This window comes from Anguilla anguilla, chromosome 2 (assembly GCF_013347855.1).
Source record: "Anguilla anguilla isolate fAngAng1 chromosome 2, fAngAng1.pri, whole genome shotgun sequence".
Lineage (NCBI taxonomy): Eukaryota > Metazoa > Chordata > Actinopteri > Anguilliformes > Anguillidae > Anguilla > Anguilla anguilla.
Genome location: NC_049202.1, coordinates 52834762 through 52854070, shown reverse-complemented (window position 1 = coordinate 52854070; position 19309 = coordinate 52834762). Strand labels below are relative to the sequence as shown.

Below are 19309 nucleotides of genomic sequence, written 5' to 3'. Positions count from 1 at the left end.
CCATAGAGGTCTTCTTCGGCCTACCAGGCCTTTGCGATTACAAATGTAAGGAGCCATTTTGACTTGACTGTTCTAACCAACTGCACCTCTGGACATTAATAATTTAATTGCCCATACTCCGTGGAGTTCTAAATGTCACAGGCTGTAAAAGGCCGCTAGAAAGACAATAACAAGCAATCCCTAGGCTGTGAGACAGTCTTGCAAACTTTTCATCCCACCAAAACTTGTGACCTGGAGGAACAAGAACAGAAAGATGGTCAGGACTCCCACAGGCCCCCCTGGGTCAGATGGGAACCTGGGATGACCAATACCCACATTATGGACTGAAAGAAAGCATTATATGTATGTGCATGTAACGGAGGTGATATGATAAATGTGGTGGACTGTAAATAATATGAACTGAAATGCATACTGTGCTGTTATGAGATGGTATAGGGAGGTTATGATCTCGAGTATGTATGGAGGGAAAAGTAAAGGATATTTATACACTATATGGCCAAAAGTATCTGGACATCCCTTGGTCTGGTCAGTGCATCTAAAGTATGTGGTTCGTGTATACATTGACCAAACTGTGCATCTCTTGAAGGACCAATCAGTGTATTAGCCTTGTGTGCAGTTTTGAGGTAATAGTCCAAACTGGATACTTCCTGGGCATATGGATAGGTTCATTAGCCGGATGTGCAGCAGCTCCGGGATAGCTGTTCAAGTCAGTGTCCATACACAATCCTAGTGTTATTTCATATAAATGATAGAGGAGTCATAGTTCAGAATATTTATATAGTTTCACTAATCAGATAGAGTAACCATAGTTTGGGCTCCCTGGGATAGATGCTAGATTCAGTACCCGGACATACATATTTTTCAGGTTAAAGTCACTTCTTCATGGTGCAGAAACATCATTTGCATGATTCCTGGATGAGCAGCAACTTTACCTGCTAGGATAGAAAGTCTTGATGTCAAAAAACAATTAGATGAATGCCTGGCAGGAGTAGATAGTCTTATTTTTGTTTTCCTTCCTACCATCAAATTTAAATCGTTATACTGAGCTCACCAGTGCTCTCTTCTTAATGATGTTCCAGACTGTTGATTTTGGTAAGCCTAAGGCTTGGCCTATGTCTGTTTTGTGTTTTGTTTTTTCATATTTTTCAGCCTCATAATAGCTTCCTTGACTTTCATTGGCACAGCTCTGGTCCTTATGCTGACAAATGCCAATAACAGACTCCAAAGGCAATCAAGATCAAAAATCAAGACAAGATACTGAAAGCTCTCTTACACCTACAGTAAAAAAAGCAATTGAACACACCTGACTAATCAGAAACATCTGTGAAGCCATATACACTGCACACAGTGAGCTCCATAATGTTTGGGACAAAGACAAATTTGATTTAATTTCTTGATCTGGCTCTACTCCACAATCAAACAATTCACAAGTGGTTATTTTTAAAAATCCATTGCACTGTAAAGAACTTTGAGCTGCATCTCTGCATGAAAGGAGCCATACAAAAAGTTTAATATTATTTTCTTTTTCTCCTGTACAGTTTGCCAAATGCCACTTACGCCATTCTGGTTTCAAGCCCAAAGAAAAATGTGAAAATGGAGCAAAGGTCTGAATTTTGAACTTTGTTGAATATACAGTATTTGTTTTAGACCAGAGCATCCCAACCTGGAGATTTTCATTTCAACACTAATTTGGCACACATGATTCTACGAATTTGCAGCAGAGACCTCTTGTTTCGACTGAATGAGGTAGAGCTCCAGGAACCGCGTTGGGCAGCCATGTATCCCGGGGGACAGCTCATCACACCAATCTTCCGCTAGGCATCACCTTTCAACCACAGGTTTCAGCACGTACACGACAAAAGTAGCCTACACACATAATAGCAAAGTATATATTCGCAAGTTTTTTCCCTATTGTTATAATATATTCGCAAGCCATTAAAATAGTATGCAGTCTGCCGTAATGTGTCGTTTTTCACCTTGCTGTGGCTCTCCGTATGGCAACAAGGCTCCACGTATAATGTACTGGCATCAAGTTCAGTGGCTGGAGTTACATGCAAAACCTTTCAACTCGGAAGTGTTTGAAAAGTTGCGGCTCTAATTTGACATTAGGGTTAAGCATCCGATTGGCTAAACAAGGCAACTACTAGTTTTTTTGAAGACTTGATTCATATAAATCGACACTTCTGGTCACTACAACCAGCCCCTGTGTGAAGCAGAGAAATAATCGTGGCGCTCCACGTGACCACTAAAAGTTTCTCCCAGGCGTCATACATAACCTATTGTAACAGTCACGAAGAGGAAGCAACGCTTCTTAATGATCTGGAATACAAAGTAATTAATCTAAATTTACAAAACTCGCTATAACAATGTCCATGTTGCCAGTGTTGATCAGCCGTGAAGAGGTTATGCGACTTCTGCAGAATAATGACTTGATTCCGAGTCTCGAGTCTGCACTAGGAATGTTTTCTAAACGGAACGGTACGGAGGTGATCCAACCAGTGCGGACAACTGTCCCGCTTCAGAAATACAATGGGTAGGATCATCTTGACATAATTTAATTTTTACAAACGAATTACTGTTACTATAGCCTATTTGACACACGTATAGCCCACTTTTATAAATAATTGTTGATTTATTTCCTAGATTCCTTGGGTTGATGCCTGCATATATAGCTCACGAAGACGTTTTAGCCATTAAAATAGTATCCTTCTACCAGCGAGACAAGGACTCCGATTTGTCTGCACATCAGGCGACTGTGTTGCTTTTTGACCCAGAACGGGGAAATGTCATAGCTGTGAGTATATATCGTCCAGGTAAATTATAAAAAACATTTGCCAACGTAATTTGACCTGATGTATCAGTCATGATAGAAGATTTCAAATGAACAATAAAAAACAGGTGTCTGCCTTGCTGAAACACGCAATCATATGATTCCTTTATATATAATGTGTGTATAAAAATGATTTAATTATGATGGCATGTTTGGTGACCACACTGCTTATGTGTTCTTACGTATTTCTGTGATATGAGTCACGTAACATGTAGGTCGAGTGCTTGTTTTAGACTGGCAAACTGGTATGATTCTTTGACAACCTGTGGATCCTTTTTGATGGACATCTGTAGGTTATGGATGGGATAACCATCACAGAAAAAAGGACAGCTGCAGTTTCAGCTATTTCTGCTAAAGTAAGTGCCTTAGAAGTCTGACTATCACTGTATGTACAAATAAAGTATTTTTGCATTCATTAAATTAAGTAAAAAATAGAATGCATCTTGGATATCCTGTGGTTTCTTAATTCCTGAGACACCTTTGTATTTCAATGTAATATAGAAGTTGGCCATGTTTAACAGTTTGCATTTGATGGTTTCTTTATTGTCCAGCTGTTGATGCCACCTAAAGCAGAGGTGCTGTGCATTCTGGGTTCTGGCAGCCAGGCTATCAGCCATTATGAGGTCTTCACACAAATGTTCTCCTTCAAAGAGGTACTGTGAACAGAGACAACATGCATCTGTCACTTATAAAGTTTTAATTATTTTCAGTTTAATAAGGAGTGTGCAGTTATAATCTATCATCCTTGAACTAAATTTTAAAAAATGGTGCACATAGTGGCTTTTAATCATTCATGAAAAATGACTGGTTTTAGAGGTAAAATTTCAACCACTTAGTTAATTTGTATCTATGCAGTAAATATGTCATAAGTATATTCATTTGTAATAGGCTTATGTCTTACATTGTTGACCAGGTGTGTACTTTGTCCCTAGATACGTGTGTGGAGTAGGAGGAGGGAGAGAGCAGAACAGTTTGCCAGGGCTGTCCAGGGCCCTGTGGCAGTATTTTCCTCTGTAAAGGAAGCTGTGGAGGGGTCTGATGTCATAATCACAGTTACTATGGCAACAGAGCCTGTGCTGCAGGGTGAATGGGTGAAGCCAGGTGCTCATGTGGCCGGTGAGATCACCTCAAATGTAGGGCATTGGGGAGTAAACGTGTGTGGGAAGACTGCTGCCACTACTCATAGGCTGCCAAATATGAGACAGGAAAATTCAGAAGTAGAGCTGACAATGGGATGTACTTTCATTTTATATTTGGTATTTATATGGTATTCCTCAACAATCTGAGATTCATAAACATGGTGCATCAACGCATGACCCAGGGTATTTTTTCTACCTGCTGTTGCGTCAGCGGTGGGAGCCTGCAGGCCAGACTGGAGGGAGCTGGACGATGCCCTGATGAGAAAGGCAGTGGTGTATGTGGACAGTAGAGAAGGAGCCTCTACTGAATCGGGAGATATTATCCTCTCTGGGGTACGGAACAGCCATCAATTCCAAATTCTCATTGTCTGAAATCTGCCCAATTTTTTCACTAATCCTTTTGCTGCTTGTATGATTTGGAACAGACTAACCTTTTTTGCCTGATTGGTTATTATTGCAAGCCACTTGTTTGTCCTTGTTATTTGTAGATTGTATATATTTGCAAGTATGCCACCTGCTAGGGTGCTAGAAATTATGAAGCAAGGACATTTTACTTACTTTACATGTTTAGCGTCTGTGAATGCTTGTAGTATTTAATGAATCTTTGCAACTTTGCATGATTTCTAATCACATTTGACTGCCTCTGGTTGTGTGAAGTGTAAGTAGTAATTAGTAGATTATTGTTTTGCTAGAGTATTGCTTGCTATATTCTGTTTATGGAATGTTGATATGCTTCTAGGCCAGTATATTTGCTGAGTTGGGCGAAGTTATCAATGGGACTAAATCGGCCCAATGTGAGAAAACCACTGTGTTCAAATCCCTTGGTATGTTTGTTTTTAAACAAAATATAATTTATATTTAGTGTAATTTAATATAATCACCCTTTCTTGAGATGTGTGCTAAGTCCTTTATAAAAATGTATACCGTGTATAAAATGTATAATACTAACATGTGGGTGTTTCACCGGCTTTGAGTATCCCTGATCTGTGTGAAATCACCTTGGTTAGAACAGTCCAGATGCTTGCTAGTACCTTAAACAACTAGTATACATGCAGAGTAAATGCTTACCTAATGCACATTTCACCAAATTTTTGTTTAATCAAATATCCAGTTTGAAAATTTATACAGTTCCTCTGCTTTGTTAGAAATGAGTAAATCTGCATATTCGCATAGCAAGAGTTATGTATTGTTTATCATTCATTGATCCTTGTGACTGTTTTTCCAAATAGCTTTGATAAAGATCTGACAATAGTGCTTCTCCAGACAACAGCAACTTCTGCTGATGGTTTTGAGCTACTCGTTTTGTACTTATTTCAAACAATGACCCCAAAATCAAGCTGTGTTTTTATGTGGTAAGCATGACTGCTGGGCCTGAGCCAATAAAGGCCTATGAAATGAAAACTATTGTGTACATTCTGTTTCAAAGTGTCTTCTCGTTGCTGTTTTGTAACAGGGATGGGAATTCAGGATGCAGTATGTGCAAAGCTTGTGTTTGACCAGTGGAAGAGCCAACAGTGAAGGATTTCTTTCAAGGTCTCACAAAGGGATGTTCTGCAACAACATCAATGATAACATTGATATTTAACTGAGAAACAGAGGACAGTGCTGTGAACAGCCCATGCCTGTCTGCTGTTTTCAAAAGCCAACTAATCTAACTGTAGCAGCACAGTCCCCAAATTCAAATTAATGTTGAAATTAAAATAAAATGTTTTAAAGCTTAATGTTTATTTACCATGTCATAGACTAAATAATTGTAATACTGTATAGAATCTGATTTGCATCTCTTTTGTTGGGATTTTTATGATTAATTGGTTTAAAATGTTAGTGCTACTTGTCTACTTGTAAAGCTTTGTTTCTAGTTCCATATAGTCTTGGTGAATATAGATCTGAAATGCAGTATTATGTGGACTGAAATTAAATTGATTGAGCTTGTAAATTTTCTTTTACATCTTCGTCATTGTTAAAACCAACAATTGTATATGTATTTCACTTATTTACAAATTAATATTGTAATGGCGGCTGGCTAGTTGGCTAGCTGACATAGCTTGTGTACAGTTGATAAACCACTTCCATGTTAATGTGCTACTAACCAGTAAAGGTGCACTTAAGTTGTACTATTATTAGCATATGGGCCATAGGCTATGTATAAGAAGGGTGCACAGCCAGCGCCCGCGGCCAGTTCCTCAAGTCTCACGCTGTTCATGTTTCTTCTGCTTTGCAAAAGAAAATGAGCACAATGGCTCAAATACAAGACCTGCCATAAACTATCCTCAGTACTGACACATTCAGTACTGCAGTTGAAAAAACTAGACCGTGGCATATTATGTTGCTCCATCATTCCATAAAAAGCCCTGAATTTCGACAGTGTCCTGTACATAAATAGCAAGAAGCTATTTAACAAAAAAAAAAGATCGTACTTTATTGCAGGTAGTGAAGATGTATAGCTGCTTAATGCCACTTCTGTTTCGCCCAGTAGACTAGCTGCTATTTCACAGGCCTGTCGAAGGGAAGCACCTGCAGTCCTTTATGGCCCCAGTGGGGAAGTCATGTCTCCATTTCCAACTTCCTGAACAGGTTCTTCCCCAAAATCCATGATACATTGTCATCCTTGTTCCACATGACTGTTTTCATCAGAAACAACAGATTAGCAGCAGCCTATGCCTCAGCAATTCAAGGGCTGCCACACAGTCATTCACAAAGTTCTTTGGCCATATGACCATACAGGAACCGAGAGTATACCAATGCTTGTCAGAATTAGATGGTGCAAGAGGCACTTAAGGTTGACTGTGTAACAGTGGCACCACGTCCTCCTAAGTAATGAACCAAGTTGTGTATTATTGGCTTGATATAAATCATTGAATGGGGTGCCATAATGTAGAGTAATGTAGTAACTGTTGTGTACAGCTGGCTAATGGCATGGGGAGGTGTGTTAGGATGCTACAAAATTCCATCTGTAGTCATTTATGACAACCTGCCGTCAATGATGAAATCCTAGGCCCTCAGGTGTTGCCCTTCCCTTGGGTAAACTACTACCATTTCAACAGGACAACAAACATCCTCTTATTGATTCATGTAAAAACAGCCTTCTTGTAAGATGGGAATATGACTGTAATGCTAGGAATTCCCTATTTGTCTGGTTCTGGCCCTTTGTAACATTTGTATGGCATGTTAGGGGCACTCATGACATCTTTAGCTGGAGTTTCAAGATCAGTAAACAGGTAGTTGGCTAGAATGAATATACTGCACAAGATACAGAAACCAAAGTATGGAGCAAAAAAATTTACAGTTGACAGTCTACTGATGTCAAAGTTGCCCAGATCACATAGGTTAAATAAAATGTCCAGGGACCTGCTGCATGTCTTGATCTTTAGTATGGTTTTAGGTTTTTATCAAAATGTGATATTTTTTGCTTGTATTAAATGTATAAATGTATTTAAATGTATTGGAGGTCAGATTTTACTCAATAAGTTGTATGGATTCAATCATTTTTAACATTGGTGCAGATTCACACTGTTCAGTCATTGCATAAACGAGTTCTATTTTAACCAATCAAAACCCTTGTCCTTTTGTGATAGTCTTGGGTATTACTGGCGAAATGCAGAGGACAGATTCTATGAGGTTCTTCTGAAATTTTAATTGTCAAGCAAACAATGACACAGTTATTCTGCTTCCATGACAAATACCAAATGAAAACTATAACATATTCAGAGAGTATCATGAGTTTTAATTGCATTTATTGGCTTTTTAAATTCAGCAAAGGTTACTATACATTTCATTATGTGGGAAAATAAAAACCACCATTGCCTGAAAAAATGAAAGCTCCTTATAATCATGTCTGCTTAAACGGTCACATTGCAACACTGCTAAATGAGTAGATGTGATTAAGCTTCAATCCCGCACTTTTTGATCATTTGATTCAAAGGTTGAAAAAATGAACATTGCAATTCTAAAATTTACCAGTCAGCTACTTAAGTACAATATTGCATAATATCTGCATAAAACTATAGGATTAAGGTAATGTTAACAGTTATAACTTCAAGAGGTAATGAACAATACATCGTTGAGTGTTAGTTTAAAAATACAGTAATGTATAACTTGAAAAATAAACAGCCAATTCACATAACAAAATAAACAGTGATTTGTAGTTACCAACATGGCTAAAGCAGCCAAAATTAGCATTTGCTTTAACTTTTAAATGCTCACATTTGATTGCTTAGTCTCAGAACACAAACAATTACTCTGATTGGAACTGTTATGTTCATAAAATATGGGAAGATGGGAATGGTGGAATTAGTGGATTATGTCAAATGCCCAAATTAAGTAAAATGCATGGTGCAGCAATCCTCAATGTGAAGCTAAAAGCCTGGGTTACACAATGATGGCTCTTTAGACAATACTTATAAAAATGTCTTCAGTAATATACATAAATGCTCCCTCTGTTATATTCTTTCATAGATTGGTTAAATGGAGGGGTCAATGCAACATGGGCGGATAAAGAACCTCCCCCCTTTTCTGTTGAGTGGCAGATCATGACAGACACACCTGCTCCAGTGTAAGGCTGAACCATTTGAGCCTCCTCCCTGAAATTCTGTGTGCTCGCTCAAAAAGAGGAGGACAAAATCTGAACTGTTAACGTCTCACTTACACAGGCTAGCTATACTGTTCTTAGTATTTCTCGTTAGGATGATGTAGCGTGTAGATTTGCGTTCTTGTTTGACCACCTCTTGCATTGGTAATGCATTTCAGAGTTAATCTAACCCACTCTGATTAAGATTCCTCTGAATCCCCCCTTGTTCAACATGGCTATAATGTACACTTATCCTTCAAAGCTTTTCTGCAACTGCAACATCTGTAAAAGTCGAGTGATTACATCTTTTTCTATCAATACAACCATTTTATTCAAGATACCAAATAACCGTTTCTGTGCTGTGTAGGCGTAAACCTCATGAACAAAAATAAAAATGCATTTAGTGTCTGAAGTTTTACAATGATGTTTGTAATCTGGAGTTCATATTTTGGCAACACCTCAATTCAATACAATTGAAGATTGTAAACAAACAAAATGGGTTCTCAAGATGAGTGGAAAGAAAAGGAAACTGAAAGGACATGCTTGGTTCACCGTTTCAGAAAAGTAAAAAACCGAAGTACAAATCAGAAGGCAGCAGGAATTCTTTAGTCTTGCAAGTAGGGAAAAGAATCGGGTTAACGTTTTCCTCCTTCCAAGAGCTAACGGTATGATTTCACTCATATGATAAAATCAATTGTAAGTAGTGCTAATTACAATGCATGAGAGAGAATGGCATAACTGAATGTACATGCTTTGTGGCATTTCCTCTTCTCTCCTCTCCCTCCCCCTTCACCCCAGCAGGTGAGCTCAGATTGCAGATTTTTTCCCGTAGCGCACGAGGCTTACAGTACCCGACACTTCCTCTTCTTCTTCTTGACGGGCGGGGGGCACAGTACCGCCCGGATGGCCTCATCAAACACCGTCTTAAGGCCACGCTGCGTCAGGGCTGAGCACTCCAGGTACTTTACCGCTCCTGTGGCACAGGCAGGAAACAGGAAACAAGTCACCCATTAGGACGAGACTTTGACTTTTCACTGCAAACCGTACAAGCTCAAAGATTGTAAGTAACCAATTACTGCACGCTGGAGGGACTTTCATTCTTATGGCATATTTTGCATTTGGATCGATCACAGTACAGTACCTAGTGTTTAATTATACAGCTTTATGAAACAACTACCCACTGGATGCAGCCCTGTACATGCAGTAGAAAAGAGGATTCACAAACCAATCTCCTTAGCCATGGCCAGACCCTGAGGGTAGGTGATAGGGGTCAGCTTCTTCTCTTTCAGCTTCTCAATAGTGTCCTTGTCATCTCTCAGATCCAGCTTGGTGCCCACAAGGATGATGGGAGTGTTGGGGCAATGGTGTCTGACCTCTGGGTACCACTGCAGAGGGAAGAGGCTCATCTGTCAGATGGCTTTACCCTGGGTTCACCTTTAGCTTACACTACTGTGACTGGTTCAAGATTAAGGTTATCAACAAATCACTGAGAAGAGGGCTAACAAGTTTTTTGCAAAAAGTCCCTTCCTGGTAAGAGGAAGGGACTTTTGATCTCAATAATCTATAGATACTTCACTGCTGCTGATTAAATTCAGGGCTAAGACACAGGAGTTTCCTTGTTTGGGAGCTAATCTTGATGCACCGTATACACACGCATGTCGTTTCTGCTGGCTTAAAGCAAATGTTTAATCCAAATTTCATGTTTGTCTCCATGAAACCATGAAGCTAAGAGGAACATTGCTCTTAACAGCAGAACAGCAGGCAACAGCCCCAAACATCTGCTTGACAGTAAGTCAGGAAGGGAAAGATTATAGCTCGTTCTCACCTTGGCACGGACGTTTTCAAATGAGGCGGGACTCACGAGGGAGAAGCAGATCAAGAACACGTCCTAGAGACAAGAAAATCCGAACATTACGACAAATGTCTCCAAGGCAAATTATACCATAAATCAGGTCAATCTGTTTGTCTCACATGTACATCTGTTGTAGCAACAATTCAAAAATTACATTATGGAAAAAGAGCCTAACATTTCTTGATGTTTATAAAAATAAATAAATGAAAAAAAATGTTAAATGTATATTTATCAGTGTAATAAAAATGACCAGTATATTTTAAGACCACACATATTTACAAGCTTAATTTTGAATTGAGCACAAAACATTTAAGCCAAACTCAAGCAACCAAACCCCTTCACTATCATTTGAATAAAGCAACTGATCTCCATAAATGCAGAACTCAGAAATGGCATGCACCTTTGAAGACATTTAAATATGAATTCATAAACAAAATGACTCTGCTCGACAATTAAATTCTCTACAAACTACAAGCTACATTGTCTAATACAATTAGTAACGTACCAAATTATTTAGATTAACATTGTGGTTGCAACCTCAAGGTTTCCATAATGGCATTCTGGCTCTTAATGCAACCAAAATGTTCATGTTAATATTTTGATATTAACAGTACTTCACTACAGTACATCAGGTTTGTCAACATTTACGGATCGAGTGGTGCAAAGGGCAATCAGTGAAATTAATGTTTTTGAAGCTAATGTACCTACATTTGCAGAATGTGAGGAGGACAGCACTGTGCCTGCAATTGTAACCCAAATGGCCCGTTGAATGTACTGTACTTACTATTATATTAGGAATTGCTTGGAACATTGTACATTCATTCATCGTAACATAATGCTGACCTAAACACTAACCATTCTCACTTCACTTACTGGATAATGGAACACAGTGTGGGGTTTGTGCTGGTGGACTTGGATAAACAGGCAAACCTTTCACTTCTATAGACCCTTATGTGAGTTAGATATTTAGCTCTGAGGCCACAGAGCTTCACTGTTTACCACAGAGTCGAAAAACATTATAGAAATAGCATAGAATCATCTGTAAATAAGAAATCAACACTGGAAAACAATTGTTAGTGGGAAGCCCCCTTCCCCCCTCACCAGTACTGAACTACTGTACAACACACTGCACAATGTTGTTAATACAGAAAAGAAGAGTTGGTGGACAGCATCCTTCATCGTGTAACCAAGATTTTATGAAAGGCACATCACACAACAAAATTATGGTCTACAGAGAACCATCTTGCTTTGAATGCACATTTGCCTCTATATTTCCATGTCACATTCAGAGGAAGGGTATGAGAGATCTGAGGCTTTCGCAACTTGATAGGTGGTCTCCAACTATACTGTAAAGAGAAGACTCCCTTGGAAACAAACTACTAGTCACATAAGGAAGTATGTCAGAGTGAATAAGGTAGGTTGTCTTCGGGGCATTTCTGAGAAAGGTCATTACCAATGTGCCAATATTCATCATGTGGAATACAAATTTATGGTTAATGACGCCATAATTTTTCTTTACATCCCAAAAATATCCCAAATTCTTGGAAATGGATTACTCATGTACCCAACACTGGGCTATCATGGAAGATCAGTAAAAGCCCCTGTCATTGTTACACACCCTCATGAATCATGCCCTTGATGAATACGCAGAAATTGTGTGAAATGCATCATCACCAGAAATACCTCCCCCATTATAACTTCTGATTGCGTAAAGAGAAATGTGCCTTTTGCCAAGGCGATGTTTGGCGGAAAGCGGAATTACACTAGACCAAATGTAGCCTAAAAGAAGCCACTCAGCCCTGAAGCTTACTGTCTGTGGGTAGGAGAGTGGGCGCAGTCTGTCATAGTCTTCCTGTCCAGCTGTATCCCAGAGCCCCAGGTTCACTGGCTTTCCATCCACCATCACATTGGCAGAGTAGTTGTCGAACCTGAGAGGAGTCGGAATGTTGAGTTTCACAATACACAACAAGACACCTAGGCATTTGTTAAAAAAGATCTGCAAGCGCACTGTGAAACTTATCATTTGAGAACGGGACAGGGAATCAAAGCCTAAGTAACAATTCTTAACTAACAAATGAAAAGTGTTATATTGTTCATTAATAATGCCATGAATCTGAGTCAGAGTTTGTGACTTACACTGTGGGAATGTACTCCCCAGGGAAAGCATTTGTTGTGTAGCTGATCAGCAGGCATGTTTTACCCACAGCCCTGGAAGAGAGGAAATGAACAGTTTCAAACTCATTTTCACAAATCTCCAGCACTAATTACTGAAATCCATTAGGTACTAACACTGCCACTGTAACTGCTTTATTTAACAGAAAGCCAGGAACTCTTCAGTTAAAGCAATATGACTTTTTTTACTCAGTGTATCAGATTGTCTCATATAAGTGTCAAATTATTTTACCTCAGGATGGATTAAAAATCCACTTACTAATTTTAGACCTATAATATAAAAAGGTCTGATGTTTTCCTCCATACACAACTTGACACTGTAAAAACTGCATTCTGTTCTGGGGCTGCTGTGTGGCTCATCCGATCAGGACACAGTTCTCATGAATTGATATGCCCCAAATTCAGTTATTGCATCCGGACTGTGCCATTGGCTGGGGCCTCGTTCAGGGTGGGAAGCGTTTCAGTCAACCGGAACAAAGGCATCCCATCACACACGCAACCCCTGCCTGTAGATCTGTAAGTCTGTCCATTCAGCTACATATGAAGGGTGTTCCTCAAACACAATGCGAGCCTGAGTGTAACAGAGACACAGAACGCTATTCCAAACACATGCACACACAGTCACACTCACATCCAACAGTAACACGGTATTCTTACCGTATTCTTACAATTATTTTAAGTTTTCCTAGTCTAGGTTCTTAAACAACAATATGCTATTATCCTTAAACTCTAGATCACTTCCTCTTGGGGACAGGTGCATCCTTAACATCGGATCCACATTTGACACTCATCTCGCAACGTAAAGCGACAGAATAAAGCACTGTACTATGAAACTGAAAGTTCTCACATATGCTTTGTCTGGCAGAACTAAAAAAAAGTAAGCGTGGGCGTGAGAGGGAGACTCAGACACACAGCACCCAGCATCACCTTATGATGTCAAACCGAGACTGCGTGCTCTTGATGCGCAATAAAAAATATATTTATTTTTTAAACACATTACGCTCGCGACTCAATTGACAATGAGTCAATGTATAGTGAGGACCCCCTGTAGCATAGCTTACTGATCATCAGTTTCGACTTCTGTATTCCAACACTGCAAAGGACAATTTTCAGGAACTAGTTAACCTGATGAATGTTGGCACAAAGTATAAAGTCAAGCTAGGCAGCATTTTCCCCAGCACTGACCCATATTTACATTGTATGATCTGAAGATACAGCATGCTGCTGCAACAATGAGTTTCTTATGATAAGGCATGTAAAAATCAAAGTCCAAGTACAATAAGACATTTACAGACTACTAGCCAACAGAAGTTAACCCTTACCATACTTGTGTAGCCTGCTGACTATTAAAAACTATATTTAATCCACTGTACAATGCAAATCTTAGCATTTAAATAATACTGCACAAACAAGCAATACACACAAGTTCCAGTCAAATCTTTATATTCTGGTGTTCCCTATCAAACAAAAGACATGAGCAAATAAAACAAAAGGCCCATTAACAGACTGTATTAAAACTGGGTGCATATCCACATTTCCAATGATTCATGCATCCCAAAAAGCTTTTTACATGACATGTCCTTGACATCTGGTTTATTGCATAGGCTGGTAATGAAGTTATCACAAAGAACGTCTATAAGAGTAACCAACACAACACTTTAAACCAAGAAAGACTTGATTAAAAGTAGAGCCAGCACGCATCGACAACCTGCTTAACCAGAGAGGAGTTAGTATAGTCATTCCCATTCTTTGGTTTTAACACATTAGGAGGAAGATGTGGATAAAAATCTGTACAGTAGTAGTATAAACTGTAACATTAACTAACATTGGGAGCTCAATAACTACCACAAGCCAAAGGGAGTGGTTTGGATGTTGCAGGACCCTGGTGGTCCTTCAGCCATCCAGTTAATGGTTAATGTACTGCAGATGGACAGTGCCAAGCTGGGTTGAAAAAATGGCCAACTTTTCTAACAGATGCACCCTACTGCAACTAACCTTGATATGTCCGTTTTATGCTTCTATATATGTAGAAATTACATTTCTTATTTTAGAAATTTCTCCACAAAATATAATTCATAAAAACAGCAAGCATGTTATGCATTTCTGGAGTCCCAGCCGGCATTGTAGGAGCCAACCTAGATTGAGCCAAGGCTACACTGAGAAGAACCTAGAGGTAAATGTGTTACATATAAAAAAACACTGCTCAAAGCCATTGGAAGCAGCATGAACACTATGAATCATCGTTTTCACAATGTCAATTTACAGTGTAGAAGATCAAAGAGGAAACTGTACACCAACTGTAATATCAGGTGACACCTCTGTTACAAAGCTCATCCCAGTCAGTGGCTGAATCACTAAGTGCTTACCAGGGTGTGTACTAGCTGATTGGTTTAGAGAGCTGGGTGAGAGGCGAGTCATCCAGCACTGTCATACTGGATTTGAGGCTTGACTGAAATCACTGAGGTCCATGATAGAAATTAAGAGATTCTTAATGTGCAGGGGAATACACCACAAACCCTCTCAACGATTAATTTATGCAAGCGCAGAAGTGTAACTAGCTTGCCCAAAAGACCCAAAGATAACACCAGAAATGTCTAAACTGTCTTCCTGGAATTTTAAGAAGCATTTAGAGCATAATATATGAAAAAAACCCTGCATTCTGAACACCAGATTTATATCAGGACCATGTAAGGCTTAGGGTCAAAGTGTAGATTTACAGTTAATATACAAACATGAGACAAAAATACTTCCCGTCATCACCCACTCCACTTGGGTAGATTAGCGGTATGTCCACATGGCAGTCATTACAGCAAGACTGCTTATGTAACCTGATCCATGCACTGGCCGTAATGATGAGTGGCTGTCTATGAGTCACGAGCTTGGCCCACTCACTCTGACAACAGAGCCGACGCCTGAGTCTGTACATGACTTGCGTCACGACACCACAAAAATGGGCAAGCCAGGTGAAAGAGTGCTCCTGAGAGTATTATGGTTACCGGGGTAATCTAGCCAATGTAGCCAGCACCTGAGTTTGGCGGGGGCCAAGCTGCAGTAAAATGTAGCCAGTGTCATAATTTGGCAGCAGGACGCCGTGATCAAAAAAAGCTACTGTACACATTTCAGAATCAGATTACCCCTAACCTCAGTGTAAACCATGCTCAGCAAAGGCACTTGGCCAAACGTGTGATCTGGTCTGTAATTACTGCAAATCTGGCCTTGTCACATACCCTTTGGTGACAGGATGAGGACTGAAGGGTCAAAGCAATTAAGAACAGTCTGACATTTGATACCTTGTTAGGAAAACAGAATTTACACTGTACTACAACATATCTAAAATGTATTAAACATACATTTATAAAGGAATTGCAATGATATTCATTATCATTCACCTTACTAATTAAGTGCCAGTGTTATGTTTTAGCAGCTGTGTCTCCGAACGAAACTGGCAAGTTAAATTCCCAGCTGGGGTACTTTCACTGAGAATGGTAATCTAACTAAACTGCTCAATATTCTGCTTTAAAATACTGCTGGCAAGTAAAAATCTGAGAGATACATTATCTATGGGGATCTGGATATGCTTTAGCTGGAAGGGGAAAATCAGCAGCATTAGGGATAAATAAATAAATACTAAAGAGTCTAAAAACCAAAAAAGAGATAATAACGAATAAAAAATCCCATCAAAGGATCTTACTTGACCAACCGACTCAGCTCAAGTACAACTAAACAAGGGTGAAGTGAAGTTAGATAAGATTTGGTCGTGCTTCTCAGCTGAATTAAAAATTCCACGAACAGTCACTTTCCCAGAAGTCTGAAGGGAGTTGCTCTCTTGGGGTATGAGTGACAATGAAAACAGATGTGGGGGAACACACTACTGCTGCGCTTAAATACTGTTTAACCAACTACAATGAAAGTAAAACAGCTGAAAAACTGCCGCATGTGCCTTTTCAGACAACATGGAAGGGAAAACCACTGCTTCTTGAACACCAGCTTCCAGACTGCCATGAAGAACCACACTGAAATCAGAAAGACTGGGAAAAGACATATCCAAAGGCTGGAGATTAGAGGGATCAGAGCCCCATTGGCTGCTATTAATAGACATATCCCAGGCACATTCCAAGAGAGCTTTCCCCCACTCAGCTCCCTTCTAACCCATCAAGAAACTAATGCAGGGACTGTCATGATTCTGTAAGATGGACTGAGAAACAGGGCTGAAATATCCAACTGGAATGGGGATATTTTTTTCTAACATCAAACGCTGAAAAAAAAGCTCTGAGGCATAAACCAGATACAATTTTATGGGAACAACCATATTGGTTTCTCCATTATTAGGCCTATCGGCAGATTCACTTCAGGAAGACTCCTCACTGTGCCTACAGCTGAAACTGTCCCTTTGAACTCATCAAGAGAGAAGGATTATAGTCAGATGCAATCCTTAGAAATACTTCAAAAGTACTGGTTTAAAAAAGAAGGGCAAACATCCACACAACAATCCAGTTCCGTTCTGCATTTTGATTCAACATGGAAATCCATGTCTATGCATTCTGGGACAGCCAACAACTATATATACTGCACTACAGATTAGTATGCACCAATTATATACAGATACTCAGATATGGGCATTGAATTGAAAACCATCCAAACTATAGTTTTTAAATTGACGCCCAGACAACTGGTCACCACAGAAGCATAAAGCAATGCTCTGTCACTATTATTGCTTCTTTTATTCGTCTTCAGTTAGACCTAATTATATCCTAATTATCGTTAAGAATATATTGTGGTTCAGTTGCTGTATTTTGCAACCATAACCAAAAGGTATCCAAGCAATGAACTTCCTCGTTAATTACTGTCAGACTTTGCTAACTACGGTGTACTTCAAATAGGCAACCTGATGCAAATGCAGTATGCTTCTTCCTAGTCATGACAGTCAAGAATAAAACAAAATCTGTATTCGAAATACTGCACGGAGCGTAACTTTAGGTTTCCGTTTTAATCAACGTTACCGTATTTTCGTTAGGTCAAATACACACAAAATTAATGGGGTTACATACAAACGTGCTCCGTTGGCGCCTGGGGACTTGTATTTTCCCATCCCTAATTAATAATCGGACAGGCAAAGGCTAACATTAGCTATGCGTGAGAAAATGGCCAAATTGCTGCGTTTGTTTGTTAGTGAGAGTGGCCCTTTTCAACAATATTTTAAAAGTCTTAATTTAGTTGGCAGTAAAAAACTTAAACGTTACATTTGCAAACACAGTAAATTTAATATGAAATAATGCTTAGTCCATGTCGGGCAAGATACTTGTACAGACAGTAGGCTAACAGTTACTTAGCTAACTTAGATGCCCGTAGTATTATTTATAAATTAGTAAGCGATACACGTCCCTTGCGACTAGCTACTGCCTTGAAATCTTTTCAACATTTTCTTCATTCTAACACAGAAATGTTGTAGTTAGTCTAGCAAGCTGTTTAAACACACACCTGATAAAGACCAAACATAACGTTATATTCACTGAACTACTGTGGATATCTATCTAGCTCAGTAATTAGTACACTTTTCTACAAGGAAAAAAACACGATTATTTGTAGCAGCTAATTTGACATTTCTATTAATTTGCATATTGCTTCTTTCAAATGACTAAACGGTTTCACCAAGTTAGCACGCGAACAATCCGGTTAGCTAGCTGATAACGTAGGCGATAAAATTACAGTTGTAGCAAACTGAATGAATAGAATTCTACGGTTACCGGGTAAATTAGAGTTAGACTAATCAGTTAACAAGCTACGTTAGCTGACCAAGCTACTTTGGCTGGACAACGGAAAGGATATGATCCATGGCCTAAACGTTATACAGTGAGACTAACGTTAGCTAATGCAGCTAGCTAGCTATATAGAAAAGTCAAGAATGTGGGTACGGGATCACAACTTGGCAATCGTTGGCTTGTTAACTTAGCAAGCAATGCTAGTATACTCCTGCGTTTGCACCGTTTTGTCAATAACCACACAATCGAATTAGACATTTAATAAACAACATGCAACATGATTCACATTATTGTAGCCATATAACTAGCACTATTAGGCTATGCATTATGCACTTACCCGTCTCCCACAACAACACACTTTATGGCCTGCATCGATCCGTAACTCTTTGCCGCTCCTCTTAGCTACTAAGCTAATGCTAACTAGCTAATAATGTATGGTAGGCTATCTAGCAAGCTAGCTAGCTACAGAACTACCAAGCTAGACTACTCTTTGTTGTGTGAACTGTTAACGCTATTCTCTTCCAAAACAGAAAAAAACAAGTAGCACCCTTTATCAAGTGCATACAAATAAGGTTAAACTGTCTTTTGAGGTCTCCTATATAAATATCCCCACGCTGAATTCCGTTTAGTGTATCACTGGAAACTCAGAACTTCATGAAGCAAACAGCCACCACCCAAAAACTCTGATGCGAAGCTTTAAAGAAAGCTCACACTATGCGAGACAACGGAAACTGTAACTCCGTGTTCCAGAGTAGTCATTTCCGGCCTCTCCTGCTCCTAAAGGATGTAGGGAACTAACATGGGCGCGCACGCCCACGCGCTCCACAGTGGCGTGTGTTGTGGATTTTCAGGTTAGTATCTACGGCTGAGCAGTGTTGACCGTCCTGAAAATAAACTATAATATCAAATAATATTTCAGTTATATTATGTAACTTTTACACTGGTATGAAAATATTATCATTGCATTTTTACAAGTGCTAACAATCACAA

At 39.3% G+C, this 19309-nt stretch overlaps 2 protein-coding genes across 2 annotated transcripts; one reads left to right on the top strand and one right to left on the bottom strand.

Moving 5' to 3' along the window:
• The first annotated feature begins 1679 nt into the window (after positions 1-1679).
• crym (crystallin, mu) lies at positions 1680-6367 on the top strand. Its single transcript, XM_035404908.1, has 8 exons — positions 1680-2533; positions 2644-2794; positions 3124-3186; positions 3382-3483; positions 3763-3946; positions 4181-4302; positions 4709-4793; positions 5423-6367. The coding sequence occupies exons 1-8, from the start codon at positions 2367-2369 to the stop codon at positions 5485-5487; spliced, it is 939 nt and encodes a 312-aa protein (XP_035260799.1). The 5' UTR covers positions 1680-2366; the 3' UTR covers positions 5488-6367.
• Positions 6368-7686: 1319 nt separating this feature from the next.
• On the bottom strand, positions 7687-19085 carry LOC118220736 (ras-related C3 botulinum toxin substrate 1). Its single transcript, XM_035404909.1, has 6 exons — positions 18657-19085; positions 12525-12596; positions 12199-12316; positions 10362-10424; positions 9762-9921; positions 7687-9509 (listed from the first exon to the last, which is right to left on the bottom strand). Exons 1-6 carry the CDS (start codon positions 18689-18691, stop codon positions 9379-9381), a joined length of 579 nt encoding a protein of 192 aa, XP_035260800.1. The 5' UTR covers positions 18692-19085; the 3' UTR covers positions 7687-9378.
• Between the last annotated feature and the right edge of the window lie 224 nt (positions 19086-19309).